At 41.6% G+C, this 17660-nt stretch overlaps 1 protein-coding gene across 1 annotated transcript; it reads right to left on the bottom strand.

Annotated features, from left to right (window-relative positions):
• Positions 1-2648: 2648 nt before the first annotated feature.
• LOC121904173 (calphotin-like) lies at positions 2649-15753 on the bottom strand. The gene is made up of 11 exons (XM_042421752.1): positions 15576-15753; positions 12146-12607; positions 7000-7047; positions 5536-5922; positions 5210-5242; positions 4985-5050; positions 4792-4884; positions 4278-4481; positions 3892-4011; positions 3678-3779; positions 2649-3531 (listed from the first exon to the last, which is right to left on the bottom strand). The coding sequence occupies exons 1-10, from the start codon at positions 15618-15620 to the stop codon at positions 3717-3719; spliced, it is 1521 nt and encodes a 506-aa protein (XP_042277686.1). The 5' UTR covers positions 15621-15753; the 3' UTR covers positions 2649-3531; positions 3678-3716.
• Between the last annotated feature and the right edge of the window lie 1907 nt (positions 15754-17660).

Raw genomic sequence — 17660 nt, forward strand, 5'->3', positions numbered from 1 at the left:
AGATTTGATGACCCTCAGTAACAAAATGCCAGTAAATTTTGGCTATGGCTGGTAAGTTTGTTATTCGTGCCTGTCACTGTTGCAAACAACCAGTCATTTAGCTGACTGGTTTAAAAAAAAAAAAAAAAAAAAAAAAATGGCTTTACATTTTTTGCATGCCAGCCAACATGAGAGTCTGCAAAACTTAATTTGAAGGTCAAATTTTTAAGCTTTGTTGCCTCAAAAAAAAAAACATTGGCCAGTGAATCTTGGAACATATCGATGGGCAAAAAAAAAAAAAAAACTTTTCGGGGTAACACTCGGTCGGGTTTGTTCTTGAACCATTTCCTCTCCAGAAAAACAAACAGGCCAACTCTTAGGACAGTTGCCTGCTGAACACTACTAGTGCTGCTTTTACCATTGCAGTTATTGCTACATACACACACACACATACTCCTCAGACTGATGTTAAAACCTGCATCTTAAACAGCCAACTTCTGATAAAGGAGCTGCACTCGTTTGAAAGCCCAATATAATCCCAAGAGGGCCGTCTGTTGTTTTTGAAGTGCTCTTTTTTAGCTTAAATGTTGACAATTCCACCCACTCAGGCTACAGTATGTAACTAAATTGCATGTCCTCCCATACCAAACCTTCAGACAACAGGAGGGAGAGGTGTGTTTGATTTCAAACCAGGTTAGTCCAGATGGGTGGTGGCTCTTTCATTGAAGTGCTCTTTCCTTGTAGCAGAAACGGAGAAGAGTCTACCTGCCTCATTTCGCTAGGTGGCAGACTACATGCCATCCCAGCACTCACACCGCTCATTGCTTTGACTGACAGCCATCTTGAGCATCTCAATCATCACTGTCATTATTAACAAGCCCCTCTCTTTGTCTCTGTAAAACCCCGCCCACCTCCACCACTCTAGCTCTACGGACATTTTTCGTCAGTGCATAGGAAGAGATCAAAAAGTGAAGGAACGAAAAGAGAATATGGTGATTTAATCTGGTTGCTATTGGTTTTAGTCTTTATTGTATTTTTGGGGGTTCATTCTGTGTTTGTATCAAGCTTTTTGTCATGTTAATCATCCACTTCGTTGTAAATATGAAAATATTATCATCCATCAAGTGGCTTTGTAAGATTACAGCCTGGGCAGTTGGGGATGAATGATGTGTCTTTTTGTGTGTGTGTGTGTGTGTGTGTGTGTGTGTGTGTGTGTGTGTGTGCGTGCGCATGTGAGTATGCAAGTGTGTGTGTTTGTGTGTGTGTGTTCCTTTCTAGGGGAAAATAATGAAACCTTGTTGGACATCATGCTATATTGTTTCACAATCTTTTCTTTCTTAACATTAGTGTTTTCCTATATGTTTTGTCTTTTCAAAAACCTTTCCAACTTTGCTTTTTTTTTTTTTTTTATTTCACATTTTACCTCATGGACCAATCAAATCACCTGTTTTCTTATTTATTATTATGGTTTTTTTGGGGAGGGTCAGGGGTTATAATGACATGTATTCGTGCATATTAATGGCACAAGTTAAGATTTCAGATAATATATAAGTGGAATGTGCTGAGTGCAAGTGGGACAGTTGTTGGTTGATCACAATGAGCCTCTTTGTTGCTGTTTTCATTCCAAAGCATCTATTATTAATACGAATGTGCTTTTACAAATATATATCCTCTCTTGTTGCTATGTGGTATGCATTTATTATTTGTCTAGTCTGTCTTTTCTTTTTTTCTTCTTCTTTTTTTTTTTTTTTTTTACTTTTTTTGTTCATTTTCTCCTCTACAGCAGAGCTGAAGCTGTTGCTGAGAACACTGCTTCTGTTTTTGCATTTTGACATTTTGTTGAAATTCCAACACGAGGGGCCAGTAAACCTAAGTAAGAAAAGAATAAACTGATGCTTGAAATTCAGTTGAAACTCACTTTGACAGTATGATCATAGTATAAAAGAGGGAGAAATGCAAAACCACATATCGGCAGTGTTTACTGTACCAAATTACGTCATACTAATATGAATGTAGATTTCAATGCAAAAACAAATAATTAAAAAAAACCTTTTGATCTGAGGCAAATATTCTGGTGTTTCGTTGTCCTTATTTTAAATGATGGCATCTAAAAATCAAAATGAGAGCTTCACAGTGGCAATATGATATTCACTTATTGGGGTAACTTATGAGACTATAAGAATGTATTTCAATATTGATGCTGACCTTATTGTTTGGTCTCATAAAAGGAGTCATTTTTCTCATTTTTGCTTCCAGTGTCAACAGCTGGATGTAGCAGAAACCTTGCTCTCAGTGTGCTTTGGTATTGAATGTAATATTTTTATTATATTTTCTTCCCTTTTCAGGTCAGAGTTTATCTTCATGTTGTGTTTTGTGACCAATAAAGAAAACAGTGCCTCTACTGTTGGACAACCACACAAAAAAAGTTCCCTATTTAAAAGCTACCAAAAGATTTTTTTTATTGCCAGCACAGAGCTGACTTGGAAAATGAACACAAATATATATTTAACATATTTTTTCAAGTTTCTCTGTAGCCTTTCAACATATTTGTGTATTTTACATGTGTGTAATAGTGCATAGAAAGTAAAACACTCAGGTATCACGATGAGTTACAGCTTTATTTCAAAGGTGATCAAGTCAGCCTACTACAAGCCCCCCCACCCCGCCCATCAGATCACATCTCCCCTCCAGAAATCGGACTTTGAACACAAAACTGTAGCACATCATACGGTCTATACAAAATGAATTAGAAAAGGAGGAAAAAAAAAAAAAAAACAAGAAACAGAAAATGACCTCTAAGCTCATCCCCTCAAAATCTGTCTGTCTCCAGGCTCCAGTGGCCATAAATCCTTTCACCTGTAGTTGTAGGATGTGTTTTAGCATCAGACTAATGTAAAGCAATGGCACTTAGTTGAGGCAGCGAGGAGAACTGGAGGACAGAGAAGGGGACAGAAACGGAGGCTAAGGTAAAGACTGTGCCTCTTTGAGAAACAAGAGCCTAACGAGCAAAATCTGTCTGTCTGAAACAAGAAAACAAAAAAAAAACAAAAAAAATTCCCTCCCATCCTTATGAACATAGGCCCAAGTAGAAATTATAGCCACATTCATCAATGCTACGGTATTCACATGCATTGAGTGTATGTGTAGTGGAAAGAGATGTTCTGGAGAGATGGGAACATGTAAGAAATAACCAGGCACTGCCATTTATCTTGTTTGAGGAATCTCCATCTCTCAATCACTTCTGCTTCCACTGCTAATGCAAATTCACTGTACATACTTTTGGGGAGAAATACAGATTAAAAAGGAGCCACAATATGTTTCCATTTCTGCACACTTATGACTACAGTCTGATCTGATGTTTTGAATGCAGCAGTTTTGGCATGTTGACATCTGGTTTGGTTTTTTGACAGGAACCAGGGCAGGAAAGGCACTTCAAAGTGTGGATGTCCCTTCAATTTCCCGGCGATCCTGTCGTAAGCCCTAAATAATAAAAAAGGGTCAGCCGGTTGACTCCCAGTAAAGCTTTGAGTCTTCCAAATGACAGAGGGGAATCTGAGAGAGACAAAGGAGATGTCAGAGGCTTGGTTGGTGGCTGGTGGTGATTCTTTTAAAGGTTAACGACATAGTAAAAGAGTAAAAAAAAGATTTATGTGATGGAGGACTGATTTATGTATCCGCATTTTAAAATCTCAACTTACAAAGACAAAAAAAGGTCTTTTGAGCTGTGTGGTGTGGATCTAGCCCTCAATGGAGACCTCTGGAACAATGTGTCCATTCAGCGCTGTCTCCACTGACATCTCCTGAAAAATAAACAATAAAATGAAAAATCCCCAGTATTAATAAAAAAAACATGATTTAGTGAGGAGCTAAATATATTTTGGATATCACATTAAATCCATTAAATTCCGTTACCATTGAATTGAGCTGCACAGACTCTGCAGCGAGCTGCTGCATTTGACATGGCATGTCACAGATTTCCGACTTTGGCTCTTCTGACAGCACATCCAGACATTTCTGCTCAGCAGTGGCATCCTGGAAAGGAAAGGAAAGGAAAGGAGAGAGAGAGGCGGTTAGGAGACATACAGAAGAAAGCTAAAATAGGGAGGAAAGTAACAAGGGAACACTAATTTTAATAAGGTGGTTTAAAACTGCTTATGTGTTTTAAATTACATGTGCTGTTTATCATACACAAAGATACACCAATTTATTTGTCAGGCTATAATTATACACATTTGCACAGTATAATGAACCAGATAATGTCTGTAAAAAAATGATAAAGGCTTGTGACAGTAACTCACAACGATCATTTCCTCTGCAGGGGGAGCAGGCTCGGGCACGGACTCGGGCACGGACACGGGCTCAGGCACGGGCTCGGGCATGGACACGGGCTCAGGCACGGACACAGGCTCAGGCACGGGCTCAGGCACGGGCTCAGGCTCAGTGGGGGTGACATCTACAGATTCTGTTTGGGCGATGACAGCGTCGTTCATGGCCACAGTTTCCTAAATGCAGCAGAGCGAGGAGTGGGTTAGAAAAGACTGGATGAGCATGATAGATATACAGATGGACTGCTAAACATGGCTTGAAATACAGAAAATACAATCCTCCTGATCTTTAAATGACATTTCAAAACAAACAACTGAACCAGATTTCATCTATTTCATCATAATAAAATAGAAAAATGACGTTTGTCTAACAGTGGATTACACATTTTTGTTACAATCTGCCACTGAAATGCCATTTTTATTGTGACTTCTTATTAAGTGTAAGTTGTAGTATCTAACAATAAATTCCTCTTTGTGCAGTTCTCACCTGCTGGACAGCAGCAGACTCGGCAATGGCAATCTCCACCGCTGTGACAGATTCTGTGACAACAAAGTCATCAACCAGCGTATCAGCAACATCCTGTAGGGAGAAGCACACACACACAAATTAAGCATTCCAAGACGCTTAACACTCTGATTTCAAAATGTAGATTAACATTGTCTAAGATTTCATTTTATACCTCTTTGACTTCAGTTACGGGGGCTTCCACCTCCTCTACCGGAGCCTCGGGGACGGTGTCTGGCACCTGGTGAGACGAGAGAAACTGTCGTGTAAATAATTTGCCTGACACATGCAAATGTAGCCAAAGAAAACATGTTAATCAGAAGCTGCAAAACAGACACTCTAGAGAAGCTAATAAGTAAAATGTATCAAAATTTCTATGGAAAAAAGAAAAAATACTCACCACTGGGATTTCCACAGATTGGGCGGGAACCTCCTGACACAAAAAAAGTAATGCACAGTTTGTCATTAGTCTCTGCTGTTTACTCAAATTTGAATGAAATTATGTAAATGATAAAACATGCCAGAAAACAGATGAAGCCATTGTGGAAGCATCACTTTTGACCACCTGGCTGATCTGATGATTAGTTTAGGTTGGACATACATGTAAATAAGGTTTGTGTTTGAAAACGGCTACCTGTTTCTTCAATGCACTAATATAATTTGGTGTTCTTCAGAGGAGAGGAAAGTTCAAGAAAGCAGATGAAATTATTTTTATTCATGTGGTACCTCTGTGATTGCAACAGGCTCAGCAGCGACCTCAGGTGCTTCTTCTTCAGCCAACACTTCTACTTCAGCTTCATCCTCCTCAGCTGGGGCTACTGGACTGGCGACCTCTTCAGCCACCTGTTCTGGCTCAGGTGGAACTGGGACGACCTCCTCCGCCGATTCCATTGCTGTTTCTGCAACCGCCTCTACTGCAACGGGCTCTGCTTCGGCAGGAACTTGGTCACTGGTAACTGCTTCTACCACTGGTTCTTCAGTGGCTTCGATTACGGGTTCTGACATGGTGACATCTTCTGTGACGGCCACCTCCACCTCAGCCTCAGTGACTGCTTCTTCCTCTGCCAAGACCTCGGCCTGCACTGCGGGCTCTGGCTCGCAGACATCGTGCGACTGCATGTGCAAAAGAAACCAGGCAAACTCTTTATTTATGACTTGAATGGATGGATAGATAAAATATCAGTAGGTAGATGGATAGATTAATGGATGTACACATGAATAAAACAATAAACAATGGATGTTTACCTGTTAAAGTTAGCTGCTTTGCTTAACTGTAGCTTATTACATAACAAAAAATATTAACTGCATGTTTAGTTTGTTTTTAGTCTTTTATTCTTTCATTTGTAGTCTCTAATGAACATCAGTAAGATCTTTTGTGAGTTGAGTTGTTTGGTTTTAATCATTTAAAAATTCATGAAAGTAAATCTGTACATGTGCCTTTGTTTGTTTGTTTGTTTGTTTTCCTCCCTGAAAGCATTTGGCACAGGTGAGCCAAGTTATATAAGAGAACCAGACCTGAGGCGTATGGTCGACCACAAAGTGTGGCTGTTATTCGTTAAGGTGTGGCTTAACTCATAGAAATATTTCACACTTTTCCATTGAAAGGATTGTCTGTTGTACAGCTGCTCTAACTTTATAAGACACAAATGGAAACTGTTCTGCTGTGATTTCATGTATGTTGTCATTCGCACCACTGTTACACAGTGAAACGTGTTAGTGTAAGTGGAGTTGAATTTTTCTGTTCTCAATGAATGCACCCTCTTATGCTTCTTTAAAGGCACAGCGCGGTCAGCCCGATTATTAATGTGAACAGTTATTTTTGTTTGCTTTATTTTTCTGAGAACAGTTAATGAAACCCAAATCCACTTCACCACAGCAATGCTAGTTTTTATCAATGTAGAGGGAATCGTGTTTTTAATCAAAAAAACTCTTTTCTTCTAGCTTGTAGGCTTCTGGTTCCCATCTTCAAAGCATTTAAAGCTGTCTCTGAAATAACCTGTTCAAAAATCAAAGCAGGTCCCACTTGAAATCTGTCATGTTGAGTTAAGCTGGTTCACACCTGTTCAATGTGCCTCGGGCTTATACCAAAGATACTGCCTGATGAAGTTGACATTAGAGACGGAAAGAGGGGGGATTGAGCGTGTGAGTGTTTGTGTACTGAGAAAAGGATGAAATGCAGGTTTGTTTTACCTCAATCTCAGCAGGAGCCGCCACTGGAGCCTCAGCTGGGGGTGTGATCTATGAAGGAAAAAGAGAGAGTTTATGCACAAGTCAGCAAAACAACAAAAGACAAAGATATACATGTATATTATCTCATAAAAACAGAGCACAGTTGGCAGAAAGTCTTTCTCGTTAAAAAAGGCACTTGGGAATATATTAAAAAGCATTTACAAGCAATTAAAACTCATGTTACGTTGCTGCAATCCTCTTGTTTTTGTTTTACTGCTTCTAACAGTTAAAGGTAAGGTAAGGTTTTGGAAGGGGCGTACACACCCGTCCTAAAAATGTGCCCCAAGCAGAAACGATCTTCTACTCATTATTTTGTCAGTCAAACTGTACTATAGTTGAAATAGCCTTGAGGCTTTTAATAGAGAAAACCCTGTGAGAGACTTATCTGGTTTACTGTGTCCAAAAAAGGAAATCAGAATGTTTTTCAGATCATAAATTTACTCTGGCGGTCTACACACACAAAGCCACTGCACACACTCTCCTTAGAGTATGCTTTGTGCGCGAGGGCTGCTTCACTTTGGGAGGAGGGGAGGTGCATTATACATCCTACAGGAATGTTACAACCAATTGCATAATAGGAAGCTGGAACGCCCATTTCTCGCCCCCTTCTATAATTCAGCTCAGATTCAGAAAATGTATTACGCACCTTATAAAACTACCTTCGTCATCAGGTCCTCACTCCAAAAAACTACCACATCTATCATAACATCTTTTATAATGTCTTTCTTTTCGGAATGATGCCTTCAGAGAGAGAAATTCCAGCATTTATCCTGCTTAAGTCATAATATTTTTACATTTCTCATAGAAATTTTTATTTCCCAGACACAAAAATGCCCAGATAATGGTAGAAGTCACCCATATTTTCCTCTTTGCAGCCATGCCACCAATTTACTGGAGCAGTTGGCGGCAGCCTAAGTAGCCACAGGCGCCGCCCACTGTGCATCCATGTGCATTGAGCCATAGTGGCAATCACGGGGAGCAGTGCATAAATATTGTAAATCCTCGTAGTCCAATAATAAATTATTTAACCTGTTTTGTAGCAGCCTGTCTCCAATGTAGGACAAGTCTAGTGCATGCAGGCTGCTACTAAGTCACGAACAGACCAATCGCCCATTGGCCAAAATCATGAAAACTCTCAAAGAAGGAGGTTTGAAGTTACACTCGAGTTACTTGAACATCACCTCTTTTTCCGAGTTCTGCTACTGGGGGATGATGAAGATTTTAACTTCTTAACAAAAGTCAAGTGGACAAACATGCACGTATAGTAGAGAAAGGTAAATATATACTGCAGCTATAGCCTTGGAGGGATGTATAGGGGGAAAGAAAGGAGGGGGGAAGGAAGGAGGGAGGGGTGGGTTGACTCACTATAGGCCTTCCTTTTCTTGACACTACAACACACACACACACATGTACGTACACACACGTGTGCTGTCTATATATACACACCCCCTCCAGCCTTTCCCAGCTGCGGAACACTGTGTACCAAACTCATCTGTGCACAGCTCCTGCCTCAATAACCCAACTGAAAGGCAAATTCAGCACAAACCAAAGCTGATCTGAGAACAGCCACCTTTTACACATACCATTTTAACCCATAGAGAAGAACACAGCGTACCTAGTACATAGTGTACATAGTGTAGATCATAGTATCATGTACTCTGTGTTCAAACCCACTTAACACATATTCTGGATTCTTCAGGATCTCTGACAACTAATTTAAAGCTTAGAGAAACTTTTGCCACCTTGGAAGAACTGATCTTTTCAAGATACGTGCAAATAAAGTGAAAAAAAGTATAACAGAAGCTTGGTTATATTATTCTAATTGGTAAAGGAGAGTTGTCACATATAACTCAAAATTAAAACAGAAAGAGGATGTTCTGGCTGTTGGTTTGACTTGCTTCACCTAACAAAGCCCCATAGTGTCTCAGAAAACAAACCCATAAAAGTTGCCAGGAAATGTGGGGAGGGCTGCATGTGTGTGTACATGTGTGTAGGAATGCTGGACATTGGGGGGGAGGGTTAGGGGCCCTCACGTGCTTTGCCACAAGGTGATCATTTTTCCAACCAAGTCCGAAAATGTAAGAAATACCACTTCACACATCTTTGTCGCCCACTATTTTCTCACTCTGGTCACCGTATCAAATGTGGCAAAAGAAAATATGATCACCCATCATTTGCAAGCATGATGTACACAGTATGTTCATTGTGATCAGATCAAAGTGGAAGCAAATGTACCCCAAGACATCCCTTCACTAGAAATTTGTCACAGACTTTAAAAAGGTTGTGACAGCTGCCTGTAAGCTCCTCTACAGCACACAAAATTCCAAAGGCTAAACTACACAACTGTGCACACAGAAAAACGACCCCTACTCATGTCCCAACATAGAACTCAATATCCCACCTTACCCATTCCTGTCTCCTCCCAGTGCTCCCAGCAAAGACCCGATGATAAAAGGAGCACACATGGATGAACGAGCGCACATGCTGAGTAGACAAACTAATAAGGGCCTATAGGCCACCATAGGATAGGAATGGAGAAGAGAAGGGAGGGGGAGGAGGGGGGTGGGGGGGGAGAAAGGAGAGATAGGAGAGCGAAAGGAGCAAGTGGGAGGAGGGAAGGAAGGGTGACAAGGGGGAGTGAATTTACAAGGGAAAGAGGGGTGAGGGACAGAAAGGGGGAGTATAGAGGGAGCAAGCTGGTACAAAATGTTCAGCCTCAGCTGGAGCCGCACCCACCCACCATCGCTTCAGGCCAAAGAGAAATGAAATACACTCAACAGGTCTTAAGATTGGATGTGGTGAGTTTATACTCACCTGAGTCTCCGTGGTAACATCCAGGAGCGGTGGGGCCACCTCACTTTGGCCCCAAAGCCAGCTGAATACGAGCCCCATTTATACGGCCTCTGATTCAATCATCTATTGACCAACTGACCGAGTGTCGCCTACTGTAGCCTCACAAGTGGTGTCACAGAATAAGCGCTTTCTTGCAGAACTGTGGCCTTAAGTGTTTATGTCGTGTTAGTGAGAAAATTTTAACAGTAACAAAGTTCCACAATGTCAAAATTGAGAAATGTTAATAAAAGTATTATCACTTGCACCATATATCTAACCTCCTACTGTATGTGTTTGCAGTTACAGCCAGCACTGACTACTTTCAATTTTGCAAAAAAAGGAGCACAAGTGTCTGAGCGTATTTGTGAGCGCCTGAGCTGAATCTCGCACATCTGCAAGCAGTGAAGGGGCCGAGAAGAAGCGAGGCGAGAGGGGTGGGAAGAGAGAGATGAGTGGTGTGGTGGGAGGGAGGGACGGAGGGATGGAGGGAGGGAGGGGGAGAGGGAGGGAGGGACAGACGGACGGAGGGACAGAGGGGGTGGATACTGCCACAGCTTAACAACTACACAATGATGGGCAGTCCATCTCCTATAGAAATGTCTTTATTGGTCCTGTATAGCTCAGTGGTTAGAGCTTACTTAGGGGTTAGTGATTACAATCAAAACCTCCAACCAAATGACATGTTTGTGAACTGGACGGGGTGACAGAGGATTACTGGAGAACAGTGTAGTATTGTGAAGTCATAGTAGTAATAACACCCCCTGTCCCTTCTCACACCCTTCCTGGGCAGCATCATGCACTCGACATGCACGCTAACGCACATGTGAGCACATACATGTGCACCATATGTGGTCATGGCTCAGTTATGGGAAGACTATGAATTTAGTGTGTGCATGTGTGTGTGTGTGCACTGAGTTCAGGCACACGGATGTACATGTGTGTGCGTCTGCGCATAGCCTGCAGTCTACTGGCTGAAACAGAACATTCTGTTCCCAAAATGTGTGCATGATGGCTGCATGAAAGACACTTTATAATAAAGACCATAATATAAATGTGTAGATATGGAGGTTAAAAACTATATTTACATTTAGTTGGCTGGGACACATTAATATCTTTTGTACAAAGCATTTTGTAGAATGAAATTGCAATAAAGATGGAAGATTAATGATAGACGGAGCTTGTACAAAAGCTAAAATAAAAAGCCAAAAACCATGTATAACTTTAAATACAATGGAGGACAGACTTGACCACAAAATTCAACTTGATTGATAGCATACTGTATCTTACAAGGTGCCATAAAGTAGAAGGCATTCTTACATCACAGTGATAAAATGAAAAAAATTCAGTCCAACACCATGCTGCTAACCATACTGTAGGACTGTATTTCAGACACCAAACCCTTTATCTCCCTTTATCTTATTCAATCAACATTCTCAAAAATAAGTAATATTTTTTTAAAGACATGTGCTTATTAACACAGGCAAATAAGATGTATGTGATAATATATGATGACTACTGAAAAAGCTCTGCCCAGTCTCCACTGATGTAGCCAACAATCTCTCTACTTTCCACCTCTTTGCTAAATGGAACACGTTGTTCCCTCTGGCTCCCACCCCCTACCAATTCCACCTCTCTCCTCCCATAAGCACCCAGCCACAGCACATGCTATTTGAGCAAACCGACACCTAAACTGGTCTTTCCACAAAACTCCAACTTAGACTGTCAAACTATATGCAGAAACAGACCGCAAAAAGCCAACCATATGCATGAAAACCCTACTGAAGCTTGTTTGTTCATCAGGACATTTCCATATAACACATTTGACCAATGAGCATCTCAACTGATGGAAGAGATTCTCCCTGGCAACTGCATGCACTTTTAATGAAGGTACATGCTGAACCCTACACAGCTCATTGCGCTGAGACGCAAGTTGGTGAGATGTGATAAAAAGTTATTCAGACAAGCCATTGCAGACTAAATTGCCTTTGAGGAGCTATCACCAGACCTACAGAAGAACCTGAAAATATTTAAGAATCACACAGCAAGAGTTCATGAGACTAACAATAAGCCCAATGTGTTGTTTTTCTACAAGGAACCCATTGGGAATAATGTTTTCTAATGAGAAAGTTTGGGGTACTTATTGTTACCTTTACAAGTTTTACTGTTCCACTGATTAAGGAAAGTCCATTGAAGACCTAATTTCTGAACTTCTCTTTTCATTCCACAGTCAAACTACCTCCAGAATCTATCAGATGTAAAATAAAGTAGTTCTTACCTCAGGTACTGGTTCTGTTTCGGAAATGATAGGTTCGGCCTCCTGTACAATGGCACCATCAACTTCAGAGGGCTCTACTGGTGGAGTCTCGACGACTGGTGCTTCTTCAGTGACCGGTGCTGGGACTTCAACCTCAACTTCTGCAGGAGTCTGTTCCAGCACCACAGCCTCAGGCTCTGGTGCTTCTTCCACGACTGGGACGGGCTCTGCGACAGGTTCTTTCACAACAGGTTCTGGTTCTACTTTGGGGGTCTCCACAATGGGGACAGCAATGGGTACTGCCTCTGGGATCTTTTCTACTGGTGCTGGTGCTGGTGCTGGTGCTGGTGCTGGTACTGGTGCCGGCGCTTTAACCGCTTTCTTTGGGGCTGCTGCAGGGGGCACACTCACTGCGATCCCAGGGCTCGCTTTGACTGGCGGGTTGGCTGCATGCTGCTCTTCGAGGGCTCTCCTCTGGGCTTGCTGCAAGGGAGAAAAGAAACAAAAAAAATCGGGGGTTAATGATTGATGTCTTGTGGGAGCTACGATTTAAGCTTAAGTTTCTTTTCATGTGTTCATCCTAACGCTATCACTCACTCTGCTTCAGACAATGATATTTTATGTGTTGATTGTGCATTTAAATTGCAACCAACTGAATATCCCTTCCAAACATGTACGAGAACCTACGGTGGTCATGAAACTTAAGAAAAACGCGATAGGCCCTCTCTAGAGCCAGTGTTTGGTTCGTCCATTCTGGGCTACTGTAGAAACATGGCGGCGTAACATGGCGGGCTATGTGGAAGAGGACCCACTCCCTATGTAGATATAAAGGGCTCATTCTAAGGTAACGAAAACACAAATATTCTTATTTTCAGGTAATTATACACTAATCAAAACATACTTATGAATATTATATTCCATTTCTGCCAAGTACGTTCCACTAAATTGCCACTAAATTCTACATACTGGACCTTTAAATTAATTTAGATTAATGTCATGCTTTCTATTTACCATCTAATCTTTATAAAGCTTAAAAGCTGAGAAGAGTGTGAAACTTGATCTTTCCACTTGATTCTCTTGAATATTTCACCATGGTGTGGTATTAAACATAAAAGGCACTTGTTCACTGTGTAAAGCAAACTGATAAAGAATGAGGATGAATTATTACTGAGGAAAATGGGAGTCTAAGGGGTCTAGTTGTTGCTTAGGACCACATCTAGTTCAGATACTGATGTTGTCAGTTTGTTGTTCATCCTAGTGCATTTCTGTCCACAGGAATACCAGGGATGCCATCCCAGCCAGGTCCAACTTGTTTTTCAGCTTTAGACAAAAACCCCTCGGGCTTTAATGGGTTTTTTAGAAGCGCCGACCACTGGAGGGAGGGGCTGGGTAACTGGGAGTGGACCCAGCAAAGCTAGTTAGATAATAGGAGCTAATTAGTTGAATCAGAGCGGTCCTGACATGTCTGGTGAAGCGGGAATGGAAACCGTGCGAGTCAGCAGCACTGATGGGTGCCCCGGGGGCCAGACAGTGGGCCTAATCACATCATAATCAGGTTATAATCAGGTTACAATCACTCCCCGAAAATGCTTTTGTTAGGCCGACAGCCAGTTAGGCATTCGCAGTGTTAGACCAATGCTGTAAGCCAACGGTGCATGTGTGTGTGTGTGTGTGTGTATGTGTGTGTGTGTGTGAGTGTGTGTGTGTGTGTGCGCGTACACACTATTGTGTGCATATGCCTGTCCAGCTATCTGCCGTCAAAACAACCCCTCCCTTACCTCAGCCCACAAATAGCTCGCTGCCTAGAAATCCAAACCTCACTACCACAGGATAATAGATAAATTAAAATGAATCAATGAATTGAATGAATTGTCTTTTTTTTTTCCTCAGGCTGTGTGAAATTCTCAGTAGGCCCAGCCACTGTTTACCAAGGTGTGAGTGCTAAAGAGGAGTACTCAGCTTGACGTCTTCAAGTGTCCAGCAGCTCCTTCCCTTCCTAGCCCCCTGATATCTCTGATTGGTGATAACACTGAGCTGTAAGTGACTTCTGGGCCCATTTTTATCTGAGTGTCACTGTCAGCCTCCGATAGAATCAGAGAGACTGTGCAGACACCAATCTGGCAAACTAATGCAAGACATTCCTTCAGTCAACACACTACCAAAGGCTTAAGGCAGACACAAGAAGGGAGGGGGGTGCAACAAACTCCACAGCTGCCTGAGCTGAAGGACTGAGCTTCAAGGGAGGTCAAACTGAGCTCTGCAGCTTTTAGTAGTGAAGTAAGTGGTCATTTTAAACTGAAATGAGGAACTAAGGCACAGCTTGAAACAATTACTTATTATGTTTGTAAATGAAATGATAGAACATACTGTTTGATGATGAAATAACCTTTGGCCTCTGAGCAATTGGAGCCTCCCTGCTACTTTCTCACTCATTAAACACCCCTCCCCCAACTCTCCTCCTTGCCACACCCACTAATTCTATTTGGGCACTGAATGTTCAGAACTAGAATTTCTCCCAGTTACCTAATAGTAGTGGGTCAGGGGGGGGCAGGGAGTCAGTAATGTAATTTATCATGATATTGTTGTTCCTTTATTTTTGATTTGGTGGTAATAAATACAGCAGCATGTTATTATAAGTAAAGATGGTGCGCGTGCATTGTAAGTGTATGTGAGGTGGGGGCCTATGTACTTATATGTTGTTGTTTTTTTGTTGTTTTTTTTAACTGGTACTTTTCACAAGCTTGGAATCGCCATTAAGTCTGAGTCTGTGAAGCCTTTTGGGTGAGAAATGTCTTAAATAATTTAAAAGAAAGCTCGGTCGCCTTTGACCTAGCCCCCTGTACAGTCTTTTATCATATGAAGCACGACGCGCTCGGAGCGCATGGCGCACTGGAGTCAAACAAAGCAGGGAATAGTTGTCTTTGTCTCTTGCACCTAATAGCAAAGCCAGATGTGTCGTAAGTGTTTAGAAGTTGAATGTGTAATTTTCGACATAATCTATCAGGCATAGATATTTTGGCACAGTCTTCTATCTTTGCGCTATTTTACGCACGGAGCTTTGGAGCGCTCCTCAAGAGTTGAGTGCGTCACAAGAAAAGCAAGAATAAACTGTAAATGTGTCCAGTCAAATATAACATGGTATTAAAAGCTTTGAGTTTTTAAACAGTGTAAAACGTGAATTTTGCAACATATATTATGAACAATATCGTTTTTTATCTGTTCAACGATCATTATGGGTAAAGTACACAATTACAAGGTTTTATTTTCTTTTTTTTTTGGCAAAGAACAGTGAAAAGACAACTACTACCACCACGAACTGTAAAAGGTACTTCAAAGGAGAAAAAATTCACTAATTGTATCAAACTCACTTGACTTCATGGTTTATTGTAATCCAAGAGATTTTAGATACGGTCGTGATGCGATTAAATAAAGAGCGCCTGCGACCACTTACCACCCTCCTCATGCGACGCTTGTTCTTCTTCCTCTTGCTGGGCATTTTGATGATGTGTGTTGGAGGAAACAAGAAAAACCGAAGAAATGAAACGAAGCAGCGAGACAGAGTGATCCAAAGCGGGTCTTTATAAAGCCCCCGGTTTTTCTGTTACCTTTGCACCGAACCTATGGGAGGACTGGGATGGAATATGGGGGGCGTGGAGACGGAGAGAGAAACACATACACACCCCCACCTAACACACATGCACGTGCACGACAGTTCAGTGAGTTGATTGTATCAGAGTTGGGCTACTGGCTGGATGGTGGGCTATGTTATGTAACCACTCCATCGAAGCAAAGAGGGAGAGAGAGAGGGAGAGTGGCCCCCGGGCTTCCAGAGTGCCACACCCCCCCCTTTAGTTAGAAATACTTTTTCAGGGAAGCACATGGCATCAGAAGCACATGCTCTGAAATATATTTTCTACCTTTCTTTCTTCTTTTACAGTTTATCATTGTCAATTTTAATGCACTGGATATAAATTATGCCAGCGTCAAATTCACATATTTTTCCCTGAGAGTGAACTAACAAAAGGAATAAAGCACAACAAGCCACTCTTGCTTATGAAACAGTGTTGGCCTCTGTCAACTGTTCTATTTTGAATTAAAACATGAAGCCAGACAAAAGTTTTCATTATGTGTGTCTCTTCCAGTGAATATAGAGAAAGAAAGCTTGTACATGTGTGTACGCCCAACGCCCCCCTGCACTGCTTCAGTTGTGAGCAGCCATTGTTTCCATCTCCTCTGGTACAGTCAGCTGTACTCATGCATAATCACAGAAAAGATGAATATATGGTTAAATCTATCATTTAATGTCTTACTCACATGAGGGAAACACTAAACTTCCATTAACATGTTTCTACTCTTCACACACGTTGCGCGGTGATGACAAGGTGTCAGTTTAGCTTTCATTTTCTGGGAGGGATTTGTGCGTTTGGCTGTCAAACAAATTCAGTTGACATTACACAACGTGGCAGTCTCACAATTTGATTTACTCCTCAACACTGTGTGACTGCAGATGGATTACATGCTTGCAGTGCTTTTATGTGTCGCCAGCATGTCTCTGTTGAAATGGTGATCTTTCCACTATAGTCACTGTGTGTCAGGAAAACTTCAGCAGAAAATACAGCTGCTGGAGGAACTGAACCAGTGACCTTTCTTTTAAAGGACTAAGACAACAGACAGAAAACTTCAGAATAACTTTAGAATCACTCAACATGAAGTCTTCCCAATATTGATGATTTAGAGTGGAAACTAAGCTTATGTAGTGGATATAAGGTATCTGGAACCCCAGGAGGTACATTACGCTTAAGTCAATAAGCAACGTGCGGGAGGAGTTCAGAGATGTTGTTGCACAGTTAGTCCAGTGGGCCAGACATGTATTCTTTTAAAAAGGGCAAAAATACATCAACCATAGATATTTCTGAAGCTGTTTGCACCCACAAAAAGTTTGTTTTTAGCTGCCTAAACACCACACTAAACATGAATGCATTATAGAAGATACAACCAGTATAGACAGTAGTATAAGTGTGATATAAATAATGAATAAATATGAATACACTATAGGTCAGTTATAAGCAGTATAGACAGTAGTATAAATATGAGAAGTAATAGTAAATTTTGGTAAGTAGTAGATAGTAAGTGTTCACTCTTGGAGGAAAGTGTGTGGGCGTTGAGGGTGTGGTGAGGTTTCCGGGGATGGGGGGTTGGCGGGTGGAGTGAGGTGTCGTTCTTCAAGATGCAAATGTGGACCTGGTGGTGGGGAGTGTCTCCTCAGGAAAAAGAGATGCTGATGAGCCTTCTTGACCAGCGTCAAGGTGTTGAGGGACAAAGAGAGGTCCTCGGAGATGTGGACACCCAGAAACTTGAAGATGGTGACACGCTCAACCTCCATCCCTTTGATACAGATAGAGGTGTGTGTGTGTGTGTTGCCTTTGATCCCTCTGAAGTCTACAAGAGGTGAGATGTGGTTCCATCCAGGAGCGATTGTCTGAGAGGCAACTGCTAATTAGTTTACCGTGAACAGCCAGTGTTTTGTGATGTAAAA

Source organism: Thunnus maccoyii, chromosome 9, assembly GCF_910596095.1.
Source record: "Thunnus maccoyii chromosome 9, fThuMac1.1, whole genome shotgun sequence".
NCBI lineage: Eukaryota > Metazoa > Chordata > Actinopteri > Scombriformes > Scombridae > Thunnus > Thunnus maccoyii.